The 22,310-nt window shown below is 38.1% G+C and overlaps 1 protein-coding gene across 1 annotated transcript in view; it reads left to right on the top strand.

Moving 5' to 3' along the window:
* LOC150080510 (alkylglycerol monooxygenase-like) overlaps positions 1-22,310 on the top strand; it is a 144,508-nt gene that overhangs the window by 67,802 nt on the left and 54,396 nt on the right. The window contains exons 5-6 of the mRNA XM_090380719.1: positions 6,793-6,888; positions 20,448-20,514. Of these exons, the coding sequence (XP_090236845.1) occupies positions 6,793-6,888; positions 20,448-20,514 (163 nt within the window). The remainder of the gene's footprint in view (positions 1-6,792; positions 6,889-20,447; positions 20,515-22,310) is intronic.

Here is a 22,310-nt window from a genome sequence, read left to right as displayed (position 1 = left end):
TTAGAAGGATTGAAATAAACTAAGTTGTCTTTGCCCCACTGAGGAATTACCTGGAGATCGACATTTAAGGAATTAGTAGTGGATATTCAAGAAGTTGAAGCTGATTGAGCAGGGCAAGGTTTCTCAAAATGGAAAGTGGAATGCAATGTGCTATCATCGGCAAAACTATGAATAGGATTTCCAGTCAGTGGAAGAAGGTCATTAATATACAAGAGGAAAAGAGTGGGGGAAAGAACCGAACCTTGGGGGACACTAGCATTAGTGGAGAAGTTAGAAGACAGAGAGCCATCTACCCTCAGCGAATGATCAGAGAGAAAACTGGATAACCAATTACAAAAAACAGTTGGCAAACCATAAGATGGAAGCTTGTTTAGAAAACCTTTATGCCAAACACAATCAAAAGCCTTTGAGATGTCAAGAGCAACTGCTTGTGTTTCACCGAACTTTTCCATTGAATTTATCCATAAATGAGTGACATAAGCCAGAATATCACCAGTGGATTGACACTGAAGGAATCCATACTAGCGATTGTTGCTCAGACGGAAGGTTTCTAGGTAGTTTAAGAGTTGGCAGTTAATTGATTTCTCCATTGCTTTAGAAAAAGTAGAAGTAATTGCAATGGAACGATAATTGGATGAGAGGGATTTGTCACCCTTTTTAGGAACTGGCTGGATATGAGCAAATTCCCATACAGAAGGATAAACACCTTTGGAATAAGAAACTGAAAAAAGGCAGCCAAGAACAGGAGTAAGTTCAGGAACACAGGTTTTGAGAACAAGTGGAGAAATACCATCAGGACCTGGAGCTTTCTTAGTTTCAAGATGGGGAAGGGTTGACCGGAGCTTAGCTCTGAAGACTAAACATGGGTTCCACCACTTCAATAAGCAAAGTGGTGGTATTGCACCGGTTGATGAGAGTCATCTACCACCTAGTAAAGAGTTGCTGAGGTATTGCACTGCTTTGAATAAGTAATGCTTCACCAATGGAGAAGACTAATGTTACTTATTCTCAGCGGATACCATCACCCAGATGGCACTGTTTTGAAGCTTGTTGGCTTGCTCATCAGTTGATTCATAATATGAGATATAATTAAACAGTGCATTCATACTGCCTGGGTAGTAGAAATGAAGCAAGTGCAGTAACTATGCATAAACAAATCTTTCATACTCTTAGCCAAGAAATATTTTTAGATTAAACCACGCATGCCATCAAGCATCTCTCATATTGTGGAGTTATACTTCATAATTGGGTTGCCACTATTGCAAAACAGGGTACTTGCCCACCCACTGGTGAGTAAGCCAACAAGCTTCAAAACGGTGCCGTCTGAGTGGTGGTATCCCCTGAGAATAAGTCACATTTGCCTTCTCCACTGGTGAAGTGTTACTTATTCAAATCAGTGCAATATCTCGGCAACTCATTGTGAAGGCTGATTCACAATAATTTATTATTATTATTTTTTTTATTAGTTGTTGGTGCATCAGCTTCTGTGGCCATAATGCACCTCCCAAGGTTTTTGCATTTTACTGTGATCCAAGCAACAGGCGGGATTCGAACCTGCGACCTTTGGGTTGCCAGGCAGGCACATTACCCACCTGGCTAGCCCTGTCGGCATACTACCTTATTCTACCTGGTAATAGAAATGATGCAAGTGCAGTAACCATGCATAAACAAACTTTTCATATTGTATGACTGTTTTCTACAGCATGTTAGATAAGCAACAAAAGGAAGCACTACTCTTAATCAGATTATCAGATCAGATTTGGTCCTTGAGGTTGTCACAGACATTCTCTCAAATATGCCAGACAAGCTGCACTTGCTACCTGGTAGTCTAAAACGCTGATGGACCTGATATTCGGGTGACACTCAAGTCAAGTGAACCCAATTTCGGCGAAGTCCGGAGGGTCTGTGACAGCCAAATCCTCTGCTTGCACCTTCACGATGGTGGGACTGTTAGTAATCCTGGGTATAACCTCCATGCTCAAGCACATGGTGGGTGACCACCCAGGTGTGAACCAACGTAAGCAGGGGTCGAGGTGTGGCGCCCACACTACATGGAGCCCCTCTGTGTTACCAGGCAGTACTAGATGGTAGATAACTCTCATCAACTGGTGCAATACCACCACTTTGTTTATTGGAGGCTTGAAGTGGTGGAACCCATGGTTAGTCTCTAGAGCTAAGTTCCGGTCAAGCCTTCCCTATCTCTTCCATCATGCAGTATGATCGATGACTTTTGAGGTTATGATGAACATCGTGGCGAGATCCAATATTCCTTACATTTCGAGGGCACAGCTCTAAAACGGTGTTCGCAGGCCGGCCGTTAGTTAGCACACCGGACCGAACCTATTGGTAACTCTCTAGGGGGATTGCGGATCAGCTAGTGTATAATCTTGCTACCTCTAGTCTGCCAGATAGTGACTTGAGGGAGTCCGAGTAGTGTGTATGCGGGGAGCATTGTCAAGGACACGTTATGTCAAGGATCTGGGTATATTCTTACCCCGTGTATGCCATATCCAAAAATTTCATTACTTCATACAGCATGTCCCACCCACTTTTTCTTACTACCGTGAATACACCATGAATTGTCAAACAAATAGAGCAAGCTTATCTGTGAAAAGATCTAAACCTCCCAAGCGCTTCCTAATTCATTTCACAAATATATGTGGTCTCAATTCTAATCTTAATGATGTCCATTTCCACTTGCAGTCCGCCAAACCCCATGTACTTTTTCTGACAGAATCTCAGTTATCGATTGATTCAACTACTGCTCATCTCAGATGCCCAAATTATTCGCTGTATGATTCCTTTCTCCTTAAAGGTGGTACTTGTGCATATGTCCATTCTGATATTCCCTGTCAGAGACTTGGCAATTTGGAATCTACTCTCTTTGATCTTCTCTGGCTTAAAATTGTGTAAAATTCATCTGTTGTCTCTACCGTTCTCCCAACTCTACTAATCACTTGGAGCTATTTGACTTACTCTCTTTGCAATTTGACTTTCTCCAGTCCAACTTTCCTAACAGTGAGGTAATTTTCCTTGGGGATTTTAATGTTCACAACTCCAGCTGGCTTCCGTTTTCTAGTCACACCAACCCAGCTGGTCGAGATGCTGAGGCTTTTGCAATTACTAATGACCTCACACAGATTGTTCATTTACCTACAAGAATGCCGGACAATCCTAATCATACAGCCAACATGCTTGATCTTTTTCTCACAAACAACCTTTCTAAGTACGCGGTCGAAGTGAGAGGTCCTTTAGGCACGTTAGATCACAACTTGGTGATTGTCTCTTCTCCAATTGAGCTCTATCTCATGGCTGTTCCCAACCTCGTGTTGTTTGGCATTACAAGAATGCAAAATGGGATGACCTGCGAGATTTCTTTTCTTCTTTTCCTTGGTTGGATTATTGTTTCAAAACTTCTGATGCCTACGTTTGCTCAGATCGTGTCAGTGAAATTATTTTTGCAGGAATGGAATCCTTTATCCCACACTCCACTATAAAATCTCATCCTTTATCTAAACCTTGGTTTTCCAATAAAATTGCTAAGGCTGTTCAAGAGAAGAATGCTGCATATCGTAATTGGCTTGTTTCTAATTCTTCAGTTTCATTTTCTGCTTACGCCAAAGCTCGCAACAATTGTAAAGCAGTTATTAATCAGTCCAAACTAGAGTTTGAACAGGCTAAGAGTAGAAAACTTGCTTCTTGCCCTAATGGTAGCTGAGCATTCTGGTCTCTTGCCAAAGCTATTGGCCTCAACTTTTGCCCATCTCTGCTCCCACCTCTGTCCAAACCAGATGGTTCTGTTGTCACTTCAGCCATGGATAAAGCTGACCTGCTAGCATCCCATTTTTCTTCCAACTCATATGTTAATGATCTTGGTAAAACGCCTCCCACCATTCCCAACACGCTCCATTCAATGCCTCCTGTGGTCTTCCGTCAAAAGGATGTCATAAGCATTTTGACGAATCTTGATGCTAAGAAAGCTCCAGGTCCCGATGGTATTTCTCCACTTATTCTCAAAACCTGTGCTCCTGAACTTACTCCTATTCTTTGCCGCCTGTTTTCACTTTCTTATTCCAAAGGTGTTTTTCCTTCTGCTTGGATATTTGCTCACATCCTGCCATTTCCTAAAAAGGGTTGCAAATCCCTCCCATCCAATTATCGTTCCATTGCAACTACTTCTACTCTTTTTAAAGTAATGGAAAAATCAATTAACCCCCAACTCTTAAAACTACCTAGAAACCTTCTATCTGATCAACGATCGCCAGTATGGATTCCGTCAGTGTTTATCCACTGGTGATGTTCTGGCTAATGTTACCCATTTATGGACTAATTCAATGGAAAGGTTCAGTGAAACACAAGTAGTTGCTCTTGACATCTCAAATGCTTTCGATCATGTTTGGCATAAAGGTCTTCTAAACAAGCTTCCATCTTATGGTTTGCCAACTGTTTTTAGTAATTGATTATCCAGTTTTCTCTCTGATCACTCACTGAGGGTGATGGTTGTTGTCATTGTTGTTATTTGGTTTTTAGGAGCATTAGCAACTAAGGCCATATTGCTCTAGGGATATGCGGTGGTCATTCCCTGACCTTTCCGCATCCTCCGAATTTGGTGGGCACGGGCTTGAACCCTGGTCTAATCAAGAAGCGTGTGCTATGCACTGCTGCTCCTGCCCACCTGGCTAAGGAGGCGCCAGGGTGATGGTACATGGCTATCTCTCTTCTAACTTCTCCACTAATGCCGGTGTCCCCCAAGGTTCAGTTCTTTCCCCCACTCTTTTCCTCTTGTATGTTAATGACCTTCTTCCATTGACTGGAAATCCTATCCATAGTTTTGCCGATGATAGCACATTGCATTCCACTTTCCACTTTGAGAAACCTTGCCTGCTCAATCAGCTTCAACTTCTTGAAAATCTGCTACCAATTCCTTAAATGCCGATCTTCGGGTAATTCTCTAGTGGGGCAAAGACACCTTAGTTGATTTCGACCCTTCTAAAACTCAGTCTTGTCTTATATCTCGCAAAACGGATTCTTCTGCTCCTATGCTTACCTCTAGTGACACTCCGATTTCTAGGCAAAATGATATATCTCTTTTGGGGATTACCCTGACTTCTAATCTCTCTTGGCACAAGCACATTACAAATATTGCTTCCTCTGCATCTAAAAAACTTGGTTTCCTCTTTTGCTCTCGGTATTACTTTTCTTTCAAACAGCTGCTCACTCTGCATAAATCGCAAATCTGCCCTGCCATGGAATATTGTTCCCACATCTGGGGTGGTGCCCCCAAAATCTCTCTCAGGTTTCTTGATTCCATTCAGAAGAGGGCAGTCAGGTTAATTAATGATTCATCTCTAACAGAGTCTCTCCACTCGCTGTCTCATAGACATACTGTTTCTGCTGCATGCCTCTTCTACAGATACTTCCATAGGCACTGTTCTTCTGAATTGGCTTCTATAATTCCCGCTGTCTCATTCAAAACAGTCCGAACACGTGCCACCACCAGCCAATATCCATTTACTGTCCAACTTCAAACTCACAGAACCAACTTTTCATCTTCCTCGTTTATTCATTCAACTGCCGTTTTCTGGAACAACCTTCCTTCATACATATTTCCTGAAAATTACAGTCTACAGATGTTCAAGTCCAATGTCAACAAATATCTTCTTTTGTCTTCTCAACCTCCAACCCAAGCACGGTACTAAGTACTATAGGTTCTAATATCTCTCGTGTTTGGGGTTTACATAAAAAAAAAAAACATAAAAAAATATTATCAGCAGTGATACATCATGCATTAAGTACCTTCAGCTAAAAAGACCCTCTGTATGGCAGTGATCACAGCGTGTTAATGTGGAACTTACTTAAAGTTCCACATCAACACACTGTGACTGTAGTTAAAGACATAACTATAGTCAACGATAAAGAGAAGGACTTTTGCTTCTGTAAGGGCAACTACAATGGTCTCAGACAGTTTTTAAATTTTATAGAGTAGGATCATCTGATGATGTTTCCAACAGCAATCATAGAAGTTATGGGGCTTTTCATGTTAACTAAGAAATACCGTTCCAAGTTTAGACCTAAATGGATGTAAGATGAACTGATGAGATGTGTGTCAGAGAAGAAAAGTGCACAGGATGCATACAAATTATCAGGTGATACAGAAGCCTATGGGAGACATAAATTAGTCTGCAATCAAGTTACAAAACAAGTTAGGCATGCCAAGACAGATTATAGTAATAATAATAGTATTTGCCATATAGTGCAAGGAAGCCACAGGCTTTTGCTGCATTGGCAAAAAAAAAAAAAAAAAAAAACCCAAGTAGATAAGAAAATTGTAACAAATACTCTCTTTTATGATATTTCTTCAATGGCTCTAAATCCCATATTGTCATCATCATTATATCCCCACTTCACCCTTTTCTGGGTGATAAAATAGTCAGAAAATCCTGAAAAATAGTCTGGATCTAACCCAGGTTTGTATAAATGCTAATAAAGTATATTTAGTAATAAATAAAGTACAATTAAAATTTACCTAACATAAAAAATGAGTTCTTCATTTGAAAGAACTAAACATCATTTTTTAATATTAATAGTTTTGTGTAATTAGTTTTGTCATAAATCCTAAAGTACACTTACTTATACTATTCTTTGTGTCACTGAGAGACTGTATTCTTTTCTGTGTAAAAATAATTATCAAGAAATATGTAATTTACAGCAGCATAGTCAAACATTCAATACCAAAATGTTATATGTATTACAAATATTTTTATAATTTAAAATTTTATTTTTTTGAATTAGATGTTCAATTTGCCACTAGCATTTGCAATCCCACCACCTGTATTTCTGGTCCATGTCCAGCTCAATCTTCTGTATCAATTTTGGATTCATACTGAGGTAAATTTTTGAAAACTATATATATATATATAATAAGTGCAACTTTTAGAGGTAAAATTTGAATAAGTGATACTGCTTAAACACATTGGAAGGTTAGTTAGCACTACTATGCCTACTTGTCTATCACAGCAACTTTAATTGTTACACCCAGCTACCCATTACTTTTATTAGTCAGCATTTTGTTTTCACTGTTCACTTTACTTTATCAATTTAGCAACGTTTTTACCAACAGCATAAGAGGATACCTAACTTTTAATATTTGTTTCTATATGCAGGATTGTTTTTAAAAATTTTTCAAACAGCATGTGACTTTTTATTTTCAAATGGAACTTGCTTTACATATAAAAGTCAGGTGTACTTCATTCATACTGTTGGTGCTGGCTCTGCATATTAACACATGCAGAGCTTTCTCAAAATTTTTTGCAGCTCACTGCACTTAATGGTAATGGCAAACTGACATGTAAAATTTGGCTAAGGTAAAGAATGCCAACATGAGAACCACCACAAATTATGAAGAACTTACTGGACAAACTGGTTTGCTGCTACTGCACTTTAGTGCTGCTCGCCCTGTATACAGACAGTGCATGTTATCAGTAGCAGCAATGCATGGACCACAGCTTTGTGCTGCAGGCTCAGTAAACAGGTGATGTGTGCTATTGGTCTGGAGCAGAAGTCGAGAACGATATATTGATTGACACGTAGACATGACAGACAATGTACTGATTGGTGCATTAACACAACAGACGATAACATCATAGCGTTAAGTGATTGACATTATGATATGTGTATATATAAAGAATCTTTCTTTCTTTTCCTATTATTTCCTAACTTAGCCTTTAAAGTTAGATAAGGAAACCATTACTATTATTTCCTAACCTAACATTTAATTTAAGGTCGGGTTATTTATTTTATTTTTTTATTTATTTATTTTTTTTATGAAAACCCCAAACATGAGAGGTATTAGAACCTGTAGTACTTAGTACTGTGCTTGGGTTGGAGGTTGAGAAGACAAAAGAAGATATTTTTTGATATTAGACTTGAACTTCTGTTGACTGTAATTTTCAGGAAATACGTATGAAGGAAGGTTGTTCCAGAAAACGGCAGTTGAATGAATAAACGAGGAAAATGAAAAGTTGGTTCTGTGAGTTTGAAGTTGGACAGTAAATGGATGGTGGCTGGTGGCGGCACGTGTTCGGACTGTTTTGAAAGAGAGAGTGGGAATTAAAGAAGCCAATTCAGAAGAAGACTGCCCATGGAAGTATCTGTAGAAAAGACATGCAGCAGAAACAGTACATCTACGAGACAGCGAGTGGAGAGACTCTGTTAGAGAGGAGTCATTAAATAACCTAACTGTCCTCTTCTGAATGGAATCTAGAAGCCTGAGAGAGATTTTGGGGGCACTGCCCATGGTAGGGCTGATTTACGATTTATACAGAGTGAACAGCTGTTTGGAAGAAAAGTAACACCGAGAGCGAAAGAGAAAACCAAGTTTTTTAGATGCAGAGGAAGCAATATTTGTAATGTGCTTGTGCCAAGAGAGATTAGAAGTCAGGGTAATCCCCAAAAGAGATATATCATTTTGCCTAAAAATCAGAGTGTCACCAAAGATAAGCATAGGAGCAGAAGAATCCTTTTTGCAAGATATAAGACAAGACTGAGTTTTAGAAGGATTGAAATCAACTAAGTTGTCTTTGTCCTACTGGAGAATTACCTGGAGATCGACATTTAAGGAATTGGTAGTGGATGTTCGAGAAGTAGAAGCTGATTGAGCAGGGCAAGATTTCTCAAAATAGAAAGTGGAATGCAATGTGCTATCATCGGCAAAACTATGGATAGGATTTCCAGTAAATGGAAGAAGGTCATTAATATACAAGAGGAAAAGAGTGAGGGAAAGAACTGAACCTTGGGGGACACCAGCATTAGTAGAGAAGTTAGAAGACAGAAAGCCATAAATGGGTAACATTTATGGACAAATTCAATTCATTTAACATTTATTAAAGTTAGGAAATATAACAAAAAATAAAAAAAAAAACTTTTCCTTTTTTTCCTAATCTAACCTTAGGCCAGGGTAATTCCTGGAAGTCTTCCTCATGTTCTATGGTTAAGAAACAAGGTTTGCTAACTTAACCTTTAAGATTAGGAAACTTTTACAATTAGGTTTCCTAACCTAACCTTAAAACATAATAAAGAAAATAAAAATGAATGGAGCAGCACGTTTTCCGAAAAAGAAAATTAATTTCACGAATACAAATCATCTATTTGCAACTCAATATCTGTTTGCAATTTGACCAATAATATTCTGAAAAGTATGTTCGTGATTTTTCTCATAAATGTGTTGCCGCATACACCAATGAACCAAAACATTATGACCACCTACCTAATATGATGTTGGTCCTTCACATGCAGCCAAAACAGCTCGTACCCTGTGAGGCATGGACGCTACAAGATTTCTAAATATGTCTTGTGGTATCTGGTACCAACACGTAACCAGCAGATCCTTTAACTCTTCTAAGGTCCATGGTTAAGATGCTGCAGATCAGAGTTGCTGTTCCAACACAAACCACAGATGCTCGATGGAATTGATGTCTGTGGAATTTGGAGGCCAGGGTAATACCTGGAAGCCTTCCTCATGTTCCATGAACCAATCTCAAACAATCCAGGCAGTGTGGCATGATGCATTATCCTGCTGAAAGATGGCACTGCCAGAGGGGAAGACCGTTGCCATGAAAGGATGTACCTGGTCAGCAATGATGTTTAGGTAGGTGGTAGACGTTAGAGTGCCCAGCACATGGATGACTGGACCCAAAGTATCCAAGCAAAACATCGCCCAAAGCATGACACTACCGCCACCAACTTGCTTTCATCCCACAGTGCATCCCAGGCACCATCACTTCTCCAGGTAAACGGCACACACGTAGCTGGCCATCCACATGATGCAACAGGAAACGTGATTCATCAGACCAGACGACCTTCTTCCAGTCACTCAAGATTCAGTTTTGATGCTTGCATGCCCATTGTAGGCACTGTTGCCGGTGAACCGTGTTTAGCATGGGCACTTAGAGCGGCCTGTGGCTACTCAGCCCCATTTTCAGCAGGGTTCAATGTACTGTGGTTGTGGCACATTACTCCCATCACCAGCATTCCAATTACCGATGGAGTTGCACTAAAGTCGCCCTTCTGTTGCCACGTACCATCTGGGAGAGCCTTCGCTCAACTCGAGCATCGATGAGCCATGGTCATCCAACACCTCTCCGGCGGTTCCTGGGGTTTCCCTCCTTGGACCACTTTCGGTAGGTACTAACCATAGCTGACTGTGAGCATCTCACCAGCCATGCTGATTTGGATATGATCCGACCCAGTTGTCTGGCCATTACAATTTTGCCTTTGTCAAACTCGCTTAAGTCTGCTGCCTTTTCTATCTGAAGAACAAGAGTTACACTGATTAATGGAGCTCAGTATCAGGTGTTTTTTATACCATGTCCCCGACCTGCAGACACACCGTAGTTCACCTGCAGTTGCTTCAATTTGCATAATGACTCACTGATCATAATGTTTTGGCTCATCGGTGATGTTCATTTCATGTTATCGTCTATCACGCTCACACACCAATCATTACCTCACCTGTCATGCTTACATTTCAACTCATGCAAACCAGTAATTTTGATCATATGATGTTATCATCTGTTATGTTAATGCACCAATCATTACATTGTCTGTCATACCTACGTGTCAATCATTACGTCTTTCTCCACTTCTCCTGCAGACCAACAACATGCACCATCTGTTTACTGAGTGAGCAGCACTAATGTGCAGTAGCAGCAAACTAGTTTGTCTGGTAAGTTTTCCATGGTTCTCATGTTGGCTTTCTTTACCTTAGCTTCAAATTTTTACCAGTGACATAAGGGTATACTTAGCTCTTTTTTTACAGCGATCCAAGGGAATATCTCACACAGAGGAACAAAAGTTTAAAAGTAGGTTTTCTCTTATATGGTATGTAAAAATTTGACACTGGCAAAGTAATTGTGATCACTTTGCCATTGCTGAAAAATGTAGTGGGCTCAAAATCTTTGCTTGTGAAGAAGGGGAATCAGCCTGACTTTCTCATGTAGAACAGCTCTGATCGAAATTAGAAAGTCACTTACTTCTTGTGTGTGGATTTTTAATAAATAAACATGGTGCTCATTTTTAATAAACATGGGCACAATTTTAAAAATGGGCATTAGTTTTCCATTACCATTGAGAGTCATAGCCTGTAAAACAAGATGCAGATGAAAAGCCAGCTCCAGTAGCAAAAAAGAAGCTTGTCTTACTTTCATACATACAGCAGCTCCTGTTGAAAATAAAAAGTGATGTACTGCTTGGAAGTTTTTTAACAATGACCCTGCATACAGAAACAAATGTTAAAAGCTAGTCCTTTTATGCTGTTAGTAAAAACAGAAACACCACTTGGTCATGCTGATGTGAGTTTCCAGAAAAATGCTGTGCGAAACATGGTGGTAACCCTGCATGCTGAAAGAAATGTTATATCTAGGTATCCTCTTTTACTATTAGTGAAAAATAGGTACATAACTTGGTTACTGCTGATGTCAGTTCCCCAAAATATACATGCCCTGAGGCATTGTGCAGGCAGATATGAAGTTCTCTGAGCAGTGCAGACGAGCTGCAAGAGTAGCTCATGGTGTCTTGTCAATGATATACAGGAATTTTTCTAGCAGGGACAGGGATGTGATTATTCCCTTGTATAAGGCATTGGTCAGGCCACACCTTGAGTACTGTATACAGGTCTGGAGGCCTCATTTCAAGAAGGATGTAGAGCTGCTGGAACGAGTACAGAGAAGGGCAACAAGATTAGTGAATGGAACAAAGGGTTGCTCTTACGAAGAAAGGCTTAAGTTTTGCAAATTACAGAGCCTGGAGACTAGGCATCGCCGAGGTGATCTGATAGAGGTGTACAAGGCTTTGAATGGCTTGAGCATGCTCAATGCCGATGGGATTCTTCCTCTTGCTCAGAATAATCACCTGAGAGGGCATAAATTCAAATTGAGGAAGGACGGAGGTCGGATAGATGTGCGGAAATTCGCCTTTAGCCAGCGGGCAGTTGGTTTGTGGAATAGACTTCCATCGCTTGTTGTTGAAGTTGATAGCCTAAACAAATTTAAGGCTCAGCTGGACAGGTATTTCGAACGAATTGAGGGGTGAAATGGGAGTAGTGGTTGTTTTTTTTTTTTTTTTGTTTTTTTATTGGCTGATGCTGAATAAGCTTGCTTTCTTGCATCATATGCCTCTACTAATGCTAATGCTAATGTAAGGAGGAAACATCAGCTTCAGTATTAAAAAAGAAGTGTACCTGACTTTCACATGTAAAATAGCTCTGATTGAAAAGAAAAAGCCACATGCTACATGGAAATTTTTTTAACAATGATCCCCTACACAGAAACAAAAAAGCTAAGTCCTCTTATGCTGTTGGTAAAAAATTGATACATAGCTTTTTATTGCAATGCAGACTACAAAAACAATCCATGAAATTCAGCCATAAACACTTTCAGAAGAAGAGAATAATCAGCTCTGATGACAGGAATTTGCACAATAAGCTCTAGCAGTATTCTACTAGAGGTAAGCGAGGGAAATACGGCCGTAGCAGTGCAGTGGGAGAATGAGTTCCAATGGCAGTAAACCTCTGTTCCTTTTTGAAATTTTCACATTTGCTGAATATAGCAATTCTTTATTAAATAAAAAGAAGCATCATTTATGGAATAAGCATATCAGCCTATAAAATCACATGAAAAAATTATTGTTTGCTAGTCAACTATGATTTTATCAATGAGTGGCCATAGCAACACTAGTAACTCTCTCCAGTGAGCAAATAACAGAAAACTAACTCGCCAATATGTTTGGTGGCATCACTTATTTGGATTTTCCCTCTTGTATAATATTTATTTGTGTATTATAAAATTTTCAAGTAATGTTTTGCTTTGCTGTCAGAAGGCGCCTCCATAGCCAGGTGGGAAGGAGCAGTAGTGCGTAGCAGACACTTCCTGATTAGACCGGGGTTCGAGCCCGTCACCACCAAATACGGAGGATGCGGAAAGGTCAGGGAATGACCACCGCATATCTCGGAGCAATATGGCTTTAGTTGCTAATGCTCCTAAAAACCAAATAACAAACAAACAAACAGCTTTGCTGTCAGTGTGAAAATCTTACACACAGTACATTTCTTGACCTCTCAGTCATCTGTATTATTCCATAGAATAATATAAAGAATTTTTTCCATGAAAAAAATAAATGGAACTAAAATGCTTTCTACTCTGTTTTTTTATTTTTAAAATTTTTTTATATTTTTGATTTACAGTTTCTTGTGCGTTTGAATGACCTTGTTAATAAGATCACTTAAACTCTATCAGTGGGATCATTGTATCAAAAGTGCCTGAACTGAATTACTATTAGTAGTGGTAAAATAATGCAAGGAAGCAAGCATCAGTCATTAAAAAAAATAAATAAAAAATGTCACACTTTGTTTGTCTATCTCCTCTTCTAATAATTTGTTCAATCCTTTAAATTTATTTAGACTACCCACTCACTTTTTGCAACACTAGGTGGAAGTTTCTTTCAACCATCAGTTACTTTCTGAAGTTAAAACTAATTAGTTAGAACTTAATCAGAACTAAAGATTAACCATACATAGTATATTGTGATAATTTTTGTAATTTTAATTTAATTTTTAAGTGGGACATTTTTAAAGGTAATTCATCAGAGTTTATTTTGATATTTTCATTAAAGCTTTACTTAAAGATAATTATGGTTTCAACTGGAAAAGGTATAGATAACATGTCACAGGATGTCATGAATGATGTCACTGGCAATTCACTTCAAGTTACGGGGGGAAATGTTTAGATTGGACTGCAGGAAGTTTTATTTTAGCCAGCGAGTTATAAATTACTGGAATAAGTTGCCTTCATGGGTGGTAGAGCCGAGGCGACAGTTTGGGGAAATTCAAAGGTCATCTGGATAGTACTTTCGGGTAAGGGAAGCGCATAGGATGATAGGTTTAATTTCCTTTTTTTTAATTAATTATTATTATTTATTTTTTATTTTTTTGTTTTATCATTGTTTTGTTCGGATTTTTTTTTTTTTTTGGCTGGTGCAGCATAAGCCATAGGCTTTCTTGCACCATGCGGCCATTACTAATACTAATGTATTTATGTTTTTTATATCAGTGAAGGGGAAACACATTTCACCATAATAACCTAAAATTCCAGCTATCGGTATTATCGCAAATGCAATTAGATCGAGTTTACTACCAGTTTATAACAGATTCCATTAGCAGGAACGCAACTGGAAATTGTTTTTATTATTTTATGGTAGTAACCCCCAGAAATGTGCTTTAGTAAAATGTGAGCTAGTGAGGTAGAGTTGTCTCTGCCTTTACGATGTTGTTTATTCAGTTGCTACACGCACTCAGCTTTGTGCGTGTGTAGCAACTTTATGTGTATCAAACGTGCCTCCTCATTTTGTAATTGTGCTTTATACCCTAAAAATGAATAAAATACTTAAAAGGTGTGAAAAGGAAGAATCCTGGTGAAGACACTACAGATTCAGAGAGAAAAGAAAAGCAATATCAATAAACAGAGGCAGACTGGGTCAAAAATTTTTACCCGGGAAAATTTTTAGTGGCCTCATTCTAGCATTTATGGCCAAAATCACACATGCCTCCGACCCACCATGGTTTCCCTGGTAAGGCTTATGGCAGTCCGTCTCTGTCGATAGAAAAAAAAAAAATGAAATTGTGAAACGCTTTGAGCGAAATGAAAGACCATGTAATATTGCACATGCTACAGGCCTAAATAAGGCAATGCCGAGAATTACAAAGAATGCAAAGAAAATAAAAACAACTTTTATAGCAGGAACAACTCAAAGTGTAATTAAAATCCATTAGATTAAGACACAAAGAATTGGAAGAGATGGAATGGCTGTCATCTGGTTCGATAGAAAATCAAACAAAAACAAGTTTGCTTATGATAGAAGCAAAAGCATTAGCAATATTTTATTACGTAATAGTCGTAATAAAATACTTATGTATTTTATTATGATAATTTATTGTGTTTGGTAATCTTTTGGTTACAAATGTGTGTTCAGTCTTGCGTGGTCGGCACCTAACCCTATTTTTCCCATAGGGCCTGTTGTTTATATTGCACGATTTTGCATTGCACAAGGGTTTCTAGAAACACAACTATCATGCTATACGAGGACTGACTGTAATTTCTTCTTGAGAAAGGCTATTTATTTGAAGTTGCATAGTTAGGAAAACTCATTGTGGAGGGATTCACATGAAATTTTGTATTATGATGCTTTTTTATACAAACTTTGTTTTATTTATTGCTATATTCAAGGAGGTGCTATTGCACTACCTGTATGGTAGTTATACAATAGTTTATATAAATTTATTTATCTCATATTTGTAGAGCATAGTGTACATTGGCTTTTATTCATAGAATTCTGTTACTTGAACTTTTTATTTTTATGTTGTTTCTTTATTGAAAGTAATTTTTTTGTTCCAAAAGTTTGACCACATTTATATTTTTCATTGAAATAGGACTCTCTAAAATAATTTTTGTTTAGGTTACAAATATAGAAAATCCATGAACTACTACCACTATACTATATCATAAAATAACTAACTAAACTGTGATTAACAATAGCCACTGGCAGAGGTGAAAGTGATTCTTGCACTGCTTCTATTGGAATGAGCAGCAGCCTGGAAAACAAAATGCAGGGTATTTCAGAGACTGCTGGGAGTCATTGCGGTACAAGTAAACACATGGGTTGTGTTAGGGTAGCTAAGAATAGGAACAGGCGCATGTATACTAGGAGTTTGGTAAATAAATTTGATGAATTTGAGGTATTCCTCAAAACATCAAAGAAAGATATTGTTGGGATATCAGAGACGTCGTGTCACACAGATATAAGGAATGCAGAACTGGAATTTGGAGAGTGCAATGTGTACAGAAAGGATAGACAGGATAAGAAGGTAGGAGGGGTTATGCTACTAGTTAAGAAACACACAAAATCCAAGGAAGTGAAGCCAGACGATATCGCTGGACAGTGCAGTGTCAAGTCAGTTTGGTGTGGCCTAAGCATTTGGAGATCAAAATTGAGAGTAGGAGTTGGTATAGGCCTAATGGCTCTGACGAGTATAATAAGAAACTGTACAGGGAAATAGAGTGGGCCAGTAAATCAGAGAGATTATGAGAAATCCTTGGCAAAGGATGCAAAGAAAAACAGAAAAGAGTTCTTTACCTATTTAAACTCAAGAAGGAAAGAAAAGGATGAATCAGATTGGTCCGCTGGATGTTGATGGTTCCACAGTTGAGGATCCTGCTCAGGTGGCTAACAATCTAAACAAGTATTTTGCATCTACATTCACACATGAGGAGTTATTCAGGAAGGGGAATGTCGTAGGTGATGTAAACATTGGCAGTTAGCTAGATGATTTTCTAATAACTGAGAGGAAAGTGGAGGAGAAATTGTTGAGGATAAACATAAGAAAGGCACCCGGGGGGGATGGGATCTATCCAGTTATATTAAAGGAGGCAGCAAAGGAAGTAAGCAAACCCCTATCCATAATTATGAGAGCTTCTTTGGACTCAGGGGAGGTACCCATAGACTGGAGATGTGCAAATGTAACCCCAATTCACAAAGGAGGATCAAAGGCTGACACAAGTAATTATAGACCTGTTAGTTTAACTTCGGTTCCAGGAAAATTAATGGAGGCACTGGTTAAAGAAGCACTGCAGGATCATCTGGAAAGAATTCAGTTATAGCTCAGACACAGCATGGTTTTGTTAAGGGCAGGTCTTGTCTGACCAATTTGATTGGTTACTATGATGCAGTCACAAAAGAACTGGATGCAGGGAATAACTTTGATATTATATATTTGGATCTTAGAAAGGCTTTTGATACTGTTGTGCATGGAAGACTGCTGCACAAATTGGAGCAATGTGGCATTGGAGGCAAATTGCTGCTATGGATAAAGGGATGGTTGAGTGGCAGAAGACAGAGTGGCAATCAATGGACACTGCTCAACGTGGACTAATTGTTACATATACAGGAATAATGTTACATATACCTATACAGGAATTTTTCTAGCAGGGATAAGGAGGTGATTATTCCCTTGTTTAAGGCAATGGTTAGGCCACATCTTGAGTACTATATACAGGTCTGGAGGCCTCATTTCAAGAAGGATGTAGAGCTGCTGGAACGGGTACAGAGAAGGGCAACAAGATTAGTGAATGGAATAAAGGGTTGCTCTTACGAAGAAAGGCTTAAGTTTTGCAAATTACAGAGTCTGGAGACTAGGCACCGGTGAGGTGATCTGATAGACGTGTATAAGGCTTTGAATGGTTTGAGCATGCTCAGTGCCAATGGGATTCTTCATCTTGCTCAGAGGGCATAAATTCAAATTGAGGAAGGACGGATGTCGGATAGATGTGCGGAAATTTACCTTTGGCCAGTGGGTGGTTGGTTGGTGGAACTGACTTCCATCACTTATTGTTGAAGTTGATAGCCTAAACAAATTTAAAGCTCAACTGGAAAGGTATTTCGAACGAACGGAGGGGTGAAATGGGAGTGGTGTGTGTTTTTTTTTTTTTTTTTTGGCTGATGCTGAATAAGCTTGCTTTCTTGCATCATATGCCTCTACTAATGCTAATGCTAATGTTATTAGTGGAGTTCCTCAGGGTTCAGTGTTGGGTCCATTGTTGTTTTCTGTATTTATAAATGATATTGATGATGGTATATCAAGCTTAATGCCCAAGTTTGCAGATGATACAAAGGTTGGCAGGGTTGTTAAGGACACTACTGATGCTATGCTGCTGCAACAGGATCTGGAAAGGTTGAGCAGATGGGCTGAGAGGTGGCAAATGAAGTTTAACATTGACAAATGTAAAGTACTACATATGGGAAAGAGTAACCCCAGATCAACGTATCAACTCTGTGGTACTACGCTGACAGTGGTAGCGAATGAAAAGGACCTGGGGGTAATTGTGTAGGCAGATATGAAGTTCTCGGAGCAGTGCAGACAAGCTGCAAGAGTAGCTCATGGTGTCTTGTCAATGATATACAGGAATTTTTCTAGCAGGGATAGGGATGTGATTATTTTCTTTGTATAAGGCATTGGTTAGGCCACACCTTGAGTACAGTATACAGGTCTGGAGGCCTCATTTCGAGAAGGATGTAGAGCTGCTGGAACGAGTACAGAGAAGGGCAAAAAGATTAGTGACTGGAACAAAGAGTTGCTCTTACGAAGAAAGGCTTAAGTTTTGCAAATTACAGAGTCTGGAGACTAGGCATCGGCGAGGTGATCTGATAGAGGTGTATAAGGCTTTGAATGGTTTGAGCATGCTCAGTGCCAATGGGATTCTTCATCTTGCTCAGAATAATCACCTCAGAGGGCATAAATTCAAATTGAGGAAGGACGGATGTCGGATAGATGTGTGGAAATTTGCCTTTAGCCAGCGGGCAGTTGGTTTGTTGAATAGACTTCCATCACTTGTTGTTGAAGTTGATAGCCTAAACAAATTTAAGGCCCAGCTGGACAGGTATTTCGAACGAACGGAGGGGTGAAATGGGAGTAGTGGTTGTGTTTTTTTTTTTTTTTTGGCTGATGCTGAATAAGCTTGCTTTCTTGCATCATATGCCTCTACTAATGCTAATGCTAATATTATGTATCGCGTAACAATGGCGGCTACTTACGAACGGTAAACATGTGGATTTGATACTCTTTCCGATACTAAGTAATACCTACAAAATCTCTATCTAAGTTACTTTAATCTAAGTATCGTAAATAGGAATATAAAGCTACTCTAGAAAATAAGTTAATATGCCAATTTAAGCTAATAAAACAGAAAATAAATCAGAAAAAACTTCTCTGTTCCAGGAGCGGCAAAAATTAACGTCTGCACAGGCTACACTCGTTCTCGTTTTGCCCGTAATACTGATCTCTTAATACTGATCCTTGGGAAACACCACTCCTAACATCAACCGAATCTTAGGAATAGCCATTTATCACAACCCTCTGCCTCCTGCCCTGAAGCTATCCAGCTCTCCATCTAAGGATTTTCCCTTTGGTTCCAACCTGTTCCAGCTTATAAAGTAACCGGTCATGTGGGACTGAGTTAAATGCTTTGCTGAAATCCAAGTAAAGAATGTCAGAATTATTCCCAAAGTCCAGCTCTTGAGTGACCCTGTCAAAATAGCTAACCAAATTAGTTAAACATGATTTTCCCTTTACAAAACCATGCTGAATATCCTTCAGAATTCCATTTCTATCTAAATGATCCTGAATTACGACTTTGATCATTGTCTCCATGATTTTCTCTACTACTGAAGCCAGTAATTTCCCACTTCACTCTTAGAACCACCCTTATGTAATGGAGACACACTGGCACTTTTCCAATCCAATGGAATCACTCCCGAGTCTAGTGATGCTTGCATAATTAGCCTCAATGGTTCAATGCAGTCACTTGCCGCCTCCCTTAAGATTATAGGGTATATGCCATCAACCCCAGGAGCCTTACTGGCCTGTAGGCTCGAAAGTTTTTTCATTGAATAAACATGTAAAATTTCAACATCATGAATTACATTTCTTTCAACCTCAATCCCATAATTTCTCATTGACGTAAAGGGCTTTTCTTCTGTAAATAAAAGGGTTTAGGTTTGATTATAGAATATTTTCTTTTAGCCAGTGGGTTGTCGATTATTGGAATAAGCTGCCTCCTCAGGTAGTTGAAGCTGACAGTTTGAAGAAATTCAAAAGTCAACTGGATGGTTACCTACATGAGAAGGGAAGTGCATAATTTGTCTATTTGCTTATTTACTTTTTACACTTTTTTTTTTTTTTTTTTTTGGCTGCACAGAAAAAGCCTGGCTTCCTTGCACTATATGGCTAATACTAATGCACACAAAGTGTGTATGCATGGACAGTCTAATGCTAACAATAATGCATTAAAACTATTTCTTTTTTTTTCCAAACAAATTGCATGGACAAAAATAATAATTACCGCATTTATATTTGATTCAAATTTGGGTTAACTTGACAGATATTTTTAAGAAGCCCAAATACAAATCATAAAAATCCATTCACTGGGAGTCGTTCTGTCACATACAGAGATATACATGGTGAAGACAATAGGCGCTTAACATATATGCGAACACACCTAATAATGACAGTCTGCTTGGAGTTTAGCAGTATTTCAAAGGAAAAAAATTATTATTGTAAATCTATAAATTAATAAAATTGTAACATCTTCTTCATTAACTGTGCATTGTTGGTGAAGTGGATATAATAGATACAAAAATAGTGGTACTCAACACCCGGCAGGGATAAACTTTGTTTTTAATTTATGAAAAAGAGTTTTTGGGTTTTTTAAAATTCTGCTTGGAGTTTACCAGTATTTCAAAGAAAAAAAAATTATAATTGTAAATCAATAAACTATTAAAATTGTTGCTTTTCAATATATTTTGATTATTCTTTGTATATTTTCTAATACAAAATTAATTTTCAGGTAATAAAAAGTATTGGTCCACTTGAGTATATTTTAAATACTCCAAGTCACCATCGTGTTCACCATGGTAAATAATAAAGTAATTCTCTTTTTTATTGTTAAATTTGTGATTCATTTTGTGTTATATTTCCGTCATCATTTAATTATTTATATATATCAGTGCAGTTCTGTGGGTCGAAAGAAATGCTTAATAGGTGAACTCTGTTGCTTTACCAGCTAGAGTTGCTACCCTTTTCAAAATGTCTGACCTGTAAATGATTTAAAGGGGAGGGGAGGGGGGAAAACCAATCCTTTTTTTTTTTTTTTTTTCACTTACCAACTTAACAATTATTTTGTTAAATGTTATTTATTAAGCAAAAAATTACTATATGGACCTTAGTGATAACTTTTATGTGAACAGATTTCTAATTTCAGTTCAAGACCATTTCAATGCCATAATATAAAATAGGGGTTTGCAAGTGTTTGATAAAGGGGCACAGGAATAAAGATATAAATTTCTGGAAACACTAATGCCAGAAATCTCATTAATTATGTGCCTGATTATTTTGGAAATTTTTGTACATACTCATCTAATATATTTTTTATAATAAAAAAATTATAATAATTCTATAGACTAGCATATGTTATTATTTTATTTAAAATAGAGATACATGTCTAAAAAATTGTGACAGGCTGGTCTCATGATCTTGTTTATTTTTAAAGCAGTTCATAGAATGGAAAAGGGTGTTAGCCCTTGGTTTAAAACATTACAGTATATGAACAGGTATTAAATAGTTTTGTAAGTTAATATACATTCTAAAAAACATATAATAACATAAAACATACAATAATATCATATTTGCCTTAAAATAGAATGGAAATTTTATTTTTTTCGCTGTCATTCTAATTGTCCTCATTTATGCTGTCATTCTCATTTATGTGAACAGATTTCTACCACCTAGAGAAATTACAATGAAACATGGAGCCAAAACATAGATGCTTGAACCCATCAGAGAGGTCTATTGCCAACTCACTTTCTTCTCTCTCTCTCTCTCTCTCTCTCTCTCTCTCTCTCTCTCTCTCTCTCTCTCTCTCTCTCTCTCATTATAAACATTCTATGAATTTCAAAGTACAGTATTAATGAAACACTGTTTTTATATATCTGCATAACTGTGTGGAAGGAGTAGGCAAAAAATTAATTAAATTTAATTAATTTATCATACTAGTTATAGGTGACAGATAAAGTCTGGATATTCAGACAGAATTCCATAAATAGTTAATTTAATATTTTTCTGAAAAATACTAAAATAACCATTTAAGCCAAATAACCTTTAAACCATAGATAGCCACAAAAATTATGCCTATATTTTTTAAAGTTCTTTTATCTTCCATTATTTCATTATTCTATTTGCTTCTATTGGAATGAGCAGAAGCCTGAAAAACAAGATGCAGGATATTTCAGAGACTGCTGGGAGTCATTGCGGTACAAGTAAACACATGAGTTGTGTTAGGGTAGCTAAGAATAGAAATAGGTGCATGTATACTTGGGTGTACACCAATGCTAGGAGTTTAGTAAATAAATTTGATGAATTTGAGGTATTGCTCAAAACATCAAAGGCAGATATTGTTGGGATATCAGAGACGTGGTGTCACACAGATATAAGGAATGCAGAACTGGAATTTGGGGAGCACAACAACGTCTACAGAAAGGATAGACTGGATAGGAAGGGAGGAGGGGTTATGCTATTAGTTAAGAAATACATAAAATCCAAGGAAGTGAATCCAGTGGACATCGCTGGACAGTGCAGTGTCGAGTCAGTTTGGTGTGACCTAAGCATTGGGAGATCAAAATTGAGAGTAGGAGTGTGCTATAGGCCTAATGAC

Source organism: Mastigoproctus giganteus, chromosome 9, assembly GCF_048544385.1.
Source record: "Mastigoproctus giganteus isolate SK-2022 chromosome 9, ASM4854438v1, whole genome shotgun sequence".
Classification (NCBI taxonomy): domain Eukaryota; kingdom Metazoa; phylum Arthropoda; class Arachnida; order Uropygi; family Thelyphonidae; genus Mastigoproctus; species Mastigoproctus giganteus.
This window is presented reverse-complemented; position numbering and strand designations above follow the sequence as displayed.